General features: G+C 45.5%; 1 protein-coding gene across 3 annotated transcripts in view; it reads left to right on the forward strand.

The window, feature by feature from the left end:
• The window catches only part of TLN2 (talin 2), a 450,475-nt gene that overhangs the window by 376,362 nt on the left and 61,315 nt on the right, over positions 1-12,798 (forward strand). For all 3 annotated transcript variants that reach the window (XM_082647306.1, XM_082647308.1, XM_082647307.1), the window contains 3 exons: positions 2,401-2,571; positions 8,234-8,380; positions 12,383-12,484. In XM_082647306.1, the coding sequence (XP_082503432.1) occupies positions 2,401-2,571; positions 8,234-8,380; positions 12,383-12,484 (420 nt within the window). The remainder of the gene's footprint in view (positions 1-2,400; positions 2,572-8,233; positions 8,381-12,382; positions 12,485-12,798) is intronic.

Below are 12,798 nucleotides of genomic sequence, written 5' to 3' on the forward strand. Positions count from 1 at the left end.
GTAAGATCCCCTTCACAGACTTCAGAAATTTGGACATGGACATACCTTTTTGGGGGGTCACCATTCAACCCACTCTGCCATCCTAGGCTTAGGGACTCAATATCATATACCAAATCCTCAAAATTCTGTGTTATTTTCACTTCTGTACTAACTCAGGAGGTTTCCTGTTCTGTCATGGGTCTCAATTACAGGAGGTATTAGAGTCCTTGCTAAACTTCCTAAATACAGGAAAAATCCCATCCCTTCCAAAACCTTTGCCCTACAATAGGTGAAGAATAATGACCCCTAGTGTGTGTGGAGTGCTTACTACATAGAGGCCTGTGCTGAGGCCTTTACCCACACTGACTTAATCCCCCTAAAATTTTAAGGAACTTAGTGCTATCACATTTTACCAAGGAGGAAACTGAAATTTAGCAATAGGAAGCAATTTGCCTAAGATTTCTTAAAAAGGAATTGGCAGGGACGATTCAAATCTCGCGGCTTTGAAAGCAGAGCTTCCTCTCCACCCAGCCATCTTCCCTTCCTGAGGGAGTCGGGCACCTGTTGAGCTGTGTTTACTTATGCTCAGCACACAGCAACCCTTGACATTTTACAGTTGCATTGATAAAATGTACTTTTAAAATACTAAAACGAATCCAGAAAACATGTTGGATTCTAATGCATTAAACATTTTGACTCCTTTAGTACTTACGGGACCCCTCCTGAATCCTGACCCCTGATGACCCATCACTGCAATTGGTGGCGACACCACCCTTCCAGGGGAAGAGGAGATGAAATCCAATGCAGATATGCAGGGCTGTCCCTGCCTATAATATACCCTGGGGATTATGCAGACTGAGCCTTACACAGAGGTCTTTGGCCAAAGCAAGGAGCTGGGCAGGACGGGGGGCTGCCGGAATCCTGCTAAGTCATGTGCCTTGACATCGATCAGGTCTGCCCAGAGGATGGGCAGCCCCTTTAAAGTTCCCACAAAGCACCATAAGGGCCAGCAGCAGCCTTGTTCAAGTGTTTTGAAACCTGTCTGTAAGATAACTGTAATTGGGGATAAAACAGTCAAAGTATGTTTATTGTTAGCTGATAGTCTTGTCTCTCTATTAGCTTTAATGAACTTTAATATTTTGGACCCTCACCACCACCCCCAACTCCCACCCCCTGCTTTGTTGCTGACCCAGTGACTGCCGCTGCCCATGTGAAGCAGCCTTCCTGCCTGCATCCCCATCACCCTCATTCTTCCTCCACATCATGGGAAGAAGCATTAAGGGAGTTGCTGGTTAAAGAAGCATTAAGGGAGTTGAGGGCTATTCCCATCAGGTGAGCTTAAATACACCTGATGGGAATAATTTAGCAATTAGTAATTGCCACACAAGATGAGGAGTTGAACGGAAAAGCGTGATCAGTGTCCTTGTGTTTTATCTGAGGGGGAATAGATGACAGTGTCTGAAGCAAGGACAGCAAAAGGTTAAAATCTGATATGACGGATGCTAGGTAGATGGTGAGCTTTGGTGAGTGTATATGGTCACCCCTCCATATCTGCAGATGTCGAACCCACAGATGCAGAGGGCCGACTGTACTACAGCATTTTATATGAGAGACTTGAGCACTCGCGGATGTTTAGTATTTGTGGGGGGTCATGGAACCAATCCCCTGCAGATACGAAGGGACAACCGTATGCACCATCGATGCTGTTACCTACTGGAGACAGGCCTCTGCTGCAACAGTGCTTAGCTGTCTTTAAGCTTTTTTGTTCTCCCAGGTTGGGCTCATTGTAAACAGCACATCTTGACTGATGGGAAATCATTTTTGCTTTTTTTTTTCCCAAATCCACGGTTCGGTCAAAATACTTGAGGTGGAGGGCAGTTGGGTTGGCTTCTTAGAATGCTTTTGAGGGTGTCTTTACTCTCAGGGTGCTTTTCTCAACTACCATGCTCCCCTGCCCGTCTTCTATACCCCTTCCTTTTGAGTTTGTAAGATGCTCGCCTTTGGTTCTTTCAAAAGCTGTTCTATTTGTGAAATTAAAATTAAGATTTGTAAAATTCTCACACCTAACTGTGGATCTCAGAACAGATTTCTTAGCACTTCTGCCATGATGAGAGACAGACAAAGAGCTCCCCAGAAAAAGAAAAATCGGAACAAGAGTTCATTAATTACAAGTACTCTCAAAAGTAAAGTTGAACGAGGAATAAGGTCTGAGGACCTAATATGTATATAACATGGTGACTGTAATTCGTAATACTGGATGTAAAATAGAAAAAAACAAAAGTGAAGTCCAGCAGATCTGCCTCTCCCTGTGACTCATCCCATCCCTGTCCCAGACCCCTTCCCAGCAGCTGGGCTCCTAAACGAGACACAGTATTTACATGTTGCATCTGGGGCTCTTTTTTTTTTTTTTTGTCTTGAAAGGTGACACAACTGGCGAGCTACTTTGAGCCCTTGATCTTAGCTGCAGTGGGTGTCACCTCCAAGATTCTGGACCATCAACAGCAGATGACAGTGCTGGACCAGACCAAGACGCTTGCAGAGTCTGCCCTACAGATGTTGTACGCAGCCAAGGAAGGCGGAGGAAACCCCAAGGTACAGCTCAGGATGCTAGGAGCTCACTTAGGACACTGAGAAGCCAGCACACGTTCCTCTGTATCACGTCCCTCCAGGGAGGGCACCTCCAGTTTTTGGATGGTGGCATTTGATTTTCCATTTAAAGGTGGGAAATAATCTTCTCTTGGCCTTCCCGGGGATCTTTAAGGGGAAAACCAAGAAATGCACACAATTAAGGCTAATTTAGAAATTTGGTTTTTTTTTTCCGTGACAGTGTGTGTAGGTGAGCATCCTTGGGAAAGAAACATGTATTGTGTGGTTATTACAGGAATAAAAGCCATAATACCTGCCTGGCACCTGTTCAGTGTTGACACAAAGCAAACCTCTATTGTTTTCCACTAAGTGTCGTTTCTGTTCCTGGTACTTAAGTTCAAAGAGAAACATGGTCAAGGTCACCCATGGCATGTGTTGCTATTGCCTTGGGGACAGTAGTTTAATATGAAAATCTCCCTTACCAGTTTACAGGTGGAACATTTCTTCAGCCTGATGTGTCACCCAGGTACTTTTAAGTGGCCAAAGGTGGTGACAACATGTCCTTTTCTCTCGAGGTCAGAGAAATTATCAGGGATTGTTTTACTTGTGAAACCAGCATGCACCTTAAGTTTCCTCAGGGTTCTGGTGGAGAGGGGGCTGGAGGCTTCTACCACCACTTGTATCTTCTAGGAGCTGCCTCCACACGATCATGTGATCTTAATGGGTCTTCACCTAAGCAGATTAACTTGAGAGAGCACTACTGGAAAGATTTGTGTAGCATAGTGACCTACGAGCTACAAGGATCCATTATATATATATATATATATATATATATATATATATATATATATAGCGGGGGGTTGTTTGTTTGTTTTTTGCGGTACGTGGGCCTCTCACTGTCGGCAGCCTCTCCCGTTGCGGAGCACAGGCTCCAGACACGCAGACTCAGCGGCCATGGCTCACGGGCCCAGCCGCTCCACGGCATGTGGGATCTTCCCGGACCGGGGCACGAACCCACGTCCCCTGCGTCGGCAGATGGACTCTCAACCACTGCGCCACCAGGGAAGCCCCTGTGGGTTTTTTTTTAGTGTGATTTGTTGTATGTCTAAGATCTTCAAATCAGTCACGTGGTATAGCAGAGAAGACTCTAGACTGACTCAGATGGCAAAATGGTGATCTCAGAGCTAACAGCTATTGCATGGTGACTCTGTGTCATTTATTACATCTTACACCCTCATCTTATGTAATCTTCATAGAAACTCTGTGACGTGGGAAGGTTCCCACTGCACATGTGCAGAAGCTGAGACTTCCCTGCCGAGTTGTCCGAGATCACAGGCGAGGTGCACATGGGGTCATGTGGAAACGCAGGCCAACTCAGCCTGGAGCAAGGCCCGGGCGGGGTCAAGGAAGGAGGCAGGGAAGAGGGAGCAGCATCTGCAAAGCACAGAGAGGTTTATAAAAGGATTGTGATCTCTTTAGAAAATAGCACTCTAGTCTGGAACGTGCCGAGTGTGGGGACAATGGGACGGGAGGGAAGACTGGGCTGTATCGTGACAGGCCTCCTCCTGGAGGAGCCCCAGGGGCTGGGGCTTTCTAGTGAGCAGTGGAAAATGGCACAGCCCATCCGTAGTCTAGAAATGCCATTCTGGAAGCAGCATGAATAATGTCTCGGACTTGCATTCTCTGTGTTCAGTTTTTCACTCATGTATCTGGCAACTCGTAAGAGATTAATTCTGGGGATGCTAAAAACTTTGAGAGCCAGCCTTGGCCCTCAAGTTGTTCCGAGTTTTCTGGCAAAAAAAATGAGTCTGGTTGCTGAAGTGGTGGACAGAGCAAGAAGAAGGACACCCTTTGGCTGTGACAGGTTAGTGATGGATGCCCCAGAGTGGGGCCCCAGCCCCCTTTGCTCCCTCCCTAAACTGGAGCAGCTGGGACTCGCCTTCCAGACCCAGTTCTAGGTTATCTTTTCTCCAGGGCTGTTTACTGCCACATCTCTACGCCTAACCTGAGGGGGTTTCATTCTCAGCAGAAGAACTCAAATTAGTAGGTTTCTGGATGTTTAAGAGATTAAGACATCTGTTTGGACTGCAAGTTCAGAGCTCCTCGTGGAATTCTGTTGTATGCCAAGGAACCTCACAGGTGGGAGCATTTGTAGTTGGCACTGTAAGCTTTATAATGACATCCTTTGCTTGGAAGTGTGGGCTGGAGAACAGTGTGGAGTAGTTCTCAGTGAAAGACCTGAAGCACCAGGTGATGAACTAAGACACGTGATGAGTGACGGCGATGCAGGAGTTTACATGGATCCTGTCGCTGGTAGCAGGTACCTGTGCTGTCTGCAGACTCTGACAGGCTTGTCACAGGGTGCCTGGGACACTACAAGTTGGCTTGAAGGCCCTTTCCTAAGAGGCCTAGTGCAGAGACTTAATCCCCTTGGGTGCTGTTCTTTGGGCAGATGTTTACTAAGTGTTACTTGCTACATGTTAGGTGATGTATAAAACGTATGTGTTAGATGTCGTAGTCCTTGTTTGCATGTGGTCTAAATGTGGTTAAATGGTTTTCAGTGTCTTTTGTTTGGTGAGAAATAGGATGAGCTTCGGGGGCCAACATATCTGGATTTCAAATCCCAGCTCAGCCTTTTGCTGGCAAATAACTTCATTTGTTTCCTCATCTAAACAATAAGGTTGGTAATGAATACGTCCGGAGTAGTTGTAGAGATTATATGAGATAATATGCCTGACGTAATGGGTGTTCCAAAGAAAAAAATTAGAAAGTAACAGTCCCAGAGCCTGGTGTTAATGGATCACATGAGTACAAGACATTTGCTCTGTGACCTCACCCTCATCCCATTGAGCCCCCTTCTACACTCATTCTGTACCTCCAGAGCTTCCCCCACCCACTCACCTCTCTCCCACTTACCCCTCCCCCACTCACTTCCCTCCTCCATCCTCCTTGAAGGGGCCTCTCCAGCGTCTGCCTGTAACACTCCAGCAAATATGCCACCCTGTCCATTGTTGGGCAGTTCTAATTATTAGCTGTTTTTTCCCCTCTACTGAAGTTGAGATCTGCCCCCTGTAGCCTTCTCCCATTTTCCAAACTCCTGTGATGTCTATGCCTGCTTTACTGGGCTTTGTAGTTGAAGCACTATAGTAAAGAAATAAGGCTCCCTTGGAAGTAGACTTCAGACACGTTTCCAAAAAAGAACAGAGTCTGATTTCTCTCCTTTGCTGCTCTGTGAGGAGCAGTAACAAGGATCCCCTCCAGATTCTAAAATAATGACCTCATTGTTGAGCCTGCTGACTCTACTTGCCAGATTGCTCTTGGTTGGTTAAGGCTGCCTTCATTGAGAGCCTACTGTGTCTTTGGGGGTCTGAAGCTAGTGTGCTCAGGCAACCCATGTGTGGGATCTGGCCTCAGTGGTGTGACCCAGATGAGGTTTGCCATTGGAGTTAGAGGACACGGCTCTGGGTGAGGCTTGGAGTCATTGGAGGAGGCCTCACGGCCTCTGAGCTGACCCTTGAAGGATCTGTAAAAACTTAAACATGTGGAGTGAAGGAGAAGCAGGCCTTCTAAAGAATTCCTCACCACGAGCAAATGGGAAGGTGATTCACTTCTGGGACAGCCAAGAGCAAGGATGTGTTTTTGTAGGTTTTGATGCTCTGGTGTGGAGAAAGTGTCCTTTACGTTTTCCAAGGAGTTTCGGAGAACCGTTTTGTGATTTACTTCTGTCACCCCCAGAATTGGCTTCTGCTACCTTCCTAAGCCTGCATGGGAGAGCAGATGCTTGGCAAGCCGCTCTCGCTTCTCCCCGCAAATGTGTACTTTGTTTAATAGGAAGGTACAGAGTTGCTGACATTTTTGTGCCACCAATAGTTGCCTCATTCTAAGAGAGATTTACAGAAATGCACACCTGACATTTTACCTTTTTTTTTTTTTTTTTTTTTTACATTTTATCGTTTTTATAAATGAGAACATATTTGTGTGAGATGCTCTCTCTGGAGGGTTATGTACAGGAGATGTCACTTTTCAGGCTTCCATCAAAATAAAGCAATCTGAGGAGGGAAGACATATGGGAACATGTGTTTATGTGTGACTGATTCACTTTGTTATAAAGCAGAAACTAACACACCATTGTAAAGCAATTATACCCCAATAAAGATGTTAAAAATAAATAAAGAAATAAAAATAAATAAATAAATAAAGCAATCTGCACATGTAGTGTTTTACCTTCTCTGTGCCATGAAATCAGCCATTAACCTAAATTACCAGTTCACTCCATCACATCCCTCAGAGAGAGAGCTTTGCATCCTGACACGGTTGCCTCAGGATAACCATCACATATTTCACATCTCATCAGAGGTTGTATTTGGAGGACTCTTCTTGACTCCTGTGGCTTTTTAATTCTGCCAGCTGAGCCAGTTCCCATGGCTCACGTAGCTTCTTCTTGAATTCTTCTCTTTTATTTAATCACTCAAAAGAGTTATCATTTACCATCTCTCACTGGCTTCCTTACCTTCTCATCTACCAAAGTAAAGGTGCAATTCCTTGGGCCTTTTAGAGGGGTCATCTTCCTCTGAGGAGCATCAGGGTAGCCATGGCCACTGCACGGGGGCATCCGGTACCGGATGCAATGCACTTCTGACACAAAATACCCCGCATTATTTCAGATTTCCCAGGTAAGGACACGGTCCCCTACTAGACTGCTCTTATTATAAATGATAAGATGCCTACAACCATCTCATCTCATCAGAATTCCACTGCATAGCATTGTTATAATTATTCCCATTTTGCTTAGGAACCCACACCCAGGACCACTTAGCTACTTAGCAGTGGAGACAGAATTCGAGCCCAGCTTTTTCTGACCCCAGGACCTTCACTCTTGGCTCCTTCATCTTGCTACCACTCAAGGTGTTTTTTAGGGAGCCTGGCACCACCATTCTTTCATCCTTTCATTCACTCACTTGCCAGGGCCTGCTCTGGGCTCCATACATGTTGTTAAAGCATCTCTGAGGACTGTCTAGGGGAACTCATGAGCACTCAGGCTTTGCCTGCAGAGTGTCTATCCCTGGAGAACTTTCATCATTCGTCCCTCCAAACTCATGTAAATGTCATTTGTGACATAGTTCCAAAGCCCATGTAGCCTTCTGCGGATTTCTGCCTCCTGTTTGTATCTCTATTTCCATAATCCAGTTGTATTTATAGAAAGGGAATTATAGTGTATTGGGCAACTTTGAAGAGAAGCACATTTGTTGTGAACACGTGTTTTTCTTTATATACTTTTTTTTTCTATTAAATCCGTCAACTTGTATATTAGGGAATCTGTGGCATTCTCTTTCTACCACCCTGAACGTAGTAACGTAAAATAAGTCATGTCATAAGACGCTGGTTGAAATTGCAGGGTTGTTTTTCCTTTTGTTTGCAAAAAGAGATCTCTTTCTTTTTGTCTTTCTGATTTTTATTTATTTTGCAAACAAATGTACAAACATCATAAAGGAAAGGAAAAAGTAGAGCATACATTTGTTGTGCTCCATAATGGGGACGTAGGTTTATATTCTGCTTTTTAAGGTTATCTGTAAAAGAAGTGAAGTGATTCTTAAGAGATTGAGCACCGTTGTCTTCTGCTTATGGAAACATCTTACAGTTATCTTCTCCCCCCTGTCCCCCACCTCAGGCACAGCACACCCACGATGCCATCACGGAGGCCGCCCAGCTCATGAAGGAGGCCGTGGACGACATCATGGTGACGCTGAATGAAGCTGCCAGTGAAGTGGGGCTGGTGGGAGGCATGGTCGACGCCATCGCAGAAGCCATGAGCAAGGTGGGCCTGGGTCCCCAAATGCTTTCCTGCACTCCTTGGCCCCATTTCCTCCAAGGTTCCCCTCTAACTTGGTCCCAGGGGCTTTTCTCTAAGGAGCTGTCAGAGGAGCCCTCTGATCCAGGCTGACACTAGCAAGCCTCCTCTTTTCTTGAGGTGTCTGCTTATCATATGTCCAGCATATTCTTCATTCTTTATTATTCATTCATTACTTTTGTAAGCCGGTCGCACCCTTCCTTCCACATTTACACGGGGGAAAAAGAGATGGAGAAGGCATCCTTGGTCTCCTCACTTATAAAATGGAGGTAATTATTTACCTCCCCTGTATACCTCGTAGGGTTGTCGTGGGGAGCAAACTCCAAAATGAAATAACGAAGTGATTCCCAAGTGCTGGTCTTCAGAATGGCTCCTTTGGAATCCTTGGGAGCATTTTAGAATGCACATTCCTAGGCCCTACCCCCGCCCTGATCACTTGGAATCTCTATGGTGTGAAGCCTAGTAATTTCAAAATCTCCCCATGGTTCTTGTATCTAGCCAGATGCAGGGACCACTGAAATGGTTAAGTGTAAAAACCCTCAGAGACCAGTTGTAGACAACACACATAGATGACAGGGGTATCATTTCTCCTCCAGTGACCCATCAGTTGAGTTGGGTCAGTAGGGAAGGATGACTGGACAGTAGTATCTCCTGCTCTTTTGAAGGATCCCCAAGGAATCCTTCACTAATCATGTCTGTTTGACGCTCATCAGAATTAACAACTACTCGTCAGTGTCTAATTGCCATCCTCTGATAGCATAGCTAAGGACTATAGACTTCCTCTGTGTTTGGAAATGTCCATTGTCAGATTGTGAATACACTAATGTGGTTTTTCAGGGTAATAAGTGGTCTTTAATTGCTAATTTAGAGAAGATTGGTTGGTTCGTATCTCCAGGAAGAGATGATAGCCTGAAACTGTAATTAGGATAATTCCCATTAAACATTATGCAAACATTATCAGACTGATAATGTCCCAAGCTAGGCTGGGGTGCTGGGGACCCCTTAGAGACCCCAGGCTTGCCTGTCAAAGCACTCCAGTAATTTCTGCTGTGGGCTTCTCACGCTTCAAATCTGGACAGTTTGGCAGAACACGAGTAAATGGCCCTCTTCCTCAAGGCCCTTGGATAAGTCTCAGTGGGTTTGTTTGGTTTTCAGGACATCGGAACACCAGAGCTTTGAAATTAAGCCATGTATCTATCAAGGATATTAAATAATGGAGCTCAAGGTTTCTCAGTACAAATGAGAGCTTCAGATGATAATCTTTTTCTTCTTAGGAGGTATTTTTCACAGTCACTCTAATGACAGGGAAGCGTTCCATAAATCCCTGGAAGATGGAAGTCTTTTTTTGATAGCCTTTTAGCCTTGCATATTGCGATGAATCTTTAATAAGGAAAGTGGCTCGTGTACTGTCTGATTTCAGGGGTGTGACATCTGCTCTCTCAGCCCAGGACATGCCTGATTCTTTTGGAAGGGCTGGGAAATAGGTCTGGTGTTACCTGATAGCAATAATTAGGAGCCACTAACAACATGAACCCCAGAGGCCAGGAGCAAAGGGGTTTTTCCCGTCAGTTCTGCAAAGTAGATAATTGGGGTTTCATTGATACCCCTAAACTCCTACATACCCTGACCTGACACCCTGGGTACTGCACGATGCCTCTTCCCCATTGTCTCCTTTCTAAGCCCACCCCAGCCTGCCCGTCACTGGAGACTTTGTATTAAGTGATATCTCAGGTTCTTTGAGCCCCTAAGCAGCAACGCATTGTAAATATGTCATTTTCTATCTGAGTTTTGGTTATTTGCTTAAAACACTGATATACTCTTAGAATCATTGTCTAAAGTTCCAAAAGGCAGTGACTGGCAGAAAAACTGCAAGTGTACCCAAAGCTGATTCTAAGTTCGGTGCAATTCTTGCCACTTTTGGAGCTTCTGCTCTGGAGTGTCTCCTTGAAATTCTCTCTCTGTATCTAAGCACCAGAAGGTTTGGGAATTCGTAGGTTACCATGAACTAATCAGCTTTCTGGATAACCTTGGGCAAATCACTCAAGTTTTCTAAATCTTTTTTTCCCCATTCACTGAGGTTAGTCTCAATCTTCGGGATTTTATGACTAAGTCCCTTTTCTTTGTTTGCTTTTGTGTGTGTGTGTTGGGGGGGGGGGTTGTTTTTTCTTTTTGGCCAAGGAAGGTAATTAAAGAAAGAAAACAAAAACCCTGATATCTACATCAGTAGTATTTCATAAAATAAAGGACATGTTAACACCAAAAAAAAAAAAAAGTAGGAAGGCTATAATCTCAGAATAAAGGAAAGTTCTTTCAACTAAGTAAATTTGAAATCCTAAAAAAAAAGTCACTACTTTGTTCTTACTTCTCTCATTCTCTTCACACTGGAAGGTTCATCATGGTGACCAGTGGCCACTGTGTTCTAAGCTGCCCTCTAGTCCAACATCCTGGCATGTTTGCAGTTACACCACATCTCATATGAAGGCTCCCAGCACATGGCCCGACCCTTACAAGATGCCCAGTTAATTTATACTGAGTGTATGAGTCCACAGCTCAGTCCTCATTTGACCAGCGGGCCCCCAAAGTGTGATGGAGATACCTGGCAGTGTCGAACTCCCTGATAAAGAAACATAAAAAAATCTACCCTGGAGGTTGTATTGTTGGTTTGGTAGACATTACATCCTGGCCTGTGCAACCACGTTACATACTAGGTTACAGTGATGCATTCATTCAACTCGCATATGTAGCTTGGATCTACTCACGACAGGTAGCTCTCATTGACCACTCCACCTACTCTTTTCCTAATTAACCTCTGGTCCCTAATGTCTTCCCAGACTACAGACTCTCTGGCAGAGAGCTGCCAGGGAGATCTTCTCAGATAGAGCATTGCCTACTGCAGATCCCACCATTTTCTTCATGATTGTAAGGTTCCTCATCAAACAAATCCAGCCTGATTCCCACCCCTTCCACAGCCCCCTTGTGTTCACTGCACTCACTCTTCCTGTAGTCCTTTCTGTTCACCTCGTCTCCTCACCTAGAATATCGTTCAGCCACCAGTGGTGACAGTCACAACGATGGTGGTGGTGAGGATGGGTGGCCTTTTTCTTCATCATAATCATCACTGACATTATCATCTTTCTCACCATCATGATCTTCATCATCATGGTTATCCTCTCCTCTCCCTTCATGTAGACGAGGTATTGTCTCAGTTGATCTTTTACTACAACCTTCTGATGCTTGGACGTTTCCAGTGAAGGTCCTGAGAACCAGTTTGAGCCTCAAGCTGGGTATTTACTCACAAGTCCTAGAACCAGGTCTCAAATTCAAGTCTTCTGAGCCAATAAATCCCCAGCCCTTCAAGGCACTGTCCCACTTCTCCACCTATTCCGCTCCACAGTGATCTCACCCTTCTCTCAGTTCCTGTGGTACTAGAGTCAGATGAACAAGTCATTCCTGATGTTTCCAATTCCTTCTCTTCCCCAGCTTAGGTCAGAAGTGAGTGTTCCAGGGTAGAGACATGCATGGGCTATACCATTCTTAGGGAAGCCCTTCATGATGGAGGTTCTGCGGCCTCCCCCAGCTCTTTGTCTGCCATTCTGACCTCCCTGCACGTTCTGGCTCACACCCACCTCCATGTGCTTGAGCGCTATTCCCTCTCCTTGGGACTCCTTCCCCACCTTTTGTGTGTGGCACACTGCTTACCTGGTAAGACTTGGCTGAAACATCATTTCTCTGGACAGCCTGCCACTCCCTTCAGACACACCGGGGGTCCTCTCCTTGCCTGTGTGCCCCCAGTACCTTATGTGTGCCTCTAATGAGGTCCTTATCACAGAAGTTGGGGGGTTCTGTTGACTCTGGACCCAAGAAACTCTGAAGGCCTCTCCATTTTCCCAAGTTCCTGATTCTAAAAAATAAAGCCCACACTTGAACAGGCCTCTGATGACCTTTGGGTTCTTTTCCTCCCCCCCGTAGCTGGATGAAGGCACTCCTCCAGAACCAAAGGGGACGTTTGTCGACTATCAGACGACAGTGGTTAAATACTCCAAAGCCATTGCGGTAACAGCTCAGGAAATGGTAAGAGGAAAATGGGCTCACCCTGCACCCCACTGTTGGTTACCCTTTTATCCCCCACACCACTGAGTCTTCAAATCTGGCGTCTGTGCTGGAGAGAGATTAGTCCTCTGTGTTTCTAGTTCCTCCTGGGCCTCAGCTTTGTCCTGATCTGTGGTCTTTCTGGCTGCCTGTGGTCTAGAAGCCCCAGGCCGCTGGACTTCTCATCTCACGAAGAAGCTCCAAAAGGGAATTAAAAATGACTGAGAGTTGGGCATGAGGACAGGGGAGCAAAGGAAAGAGAGAAAATTAGAATCAAGGAGGAAATGAGAAGGAAA

The sequence above is a fragment of the Grampus griseus genome, assembly GCF_964374135.1.
Source record: "Grampus griseus genome assembly, chromosome: 2".
Taxonomy (NCBI): domain Eukaryota; kingdom Metazoa; phylum Chordata; class Mammalia; order Artiodactyla; family Delphinidae; genus Grampus; species Grampus griseus.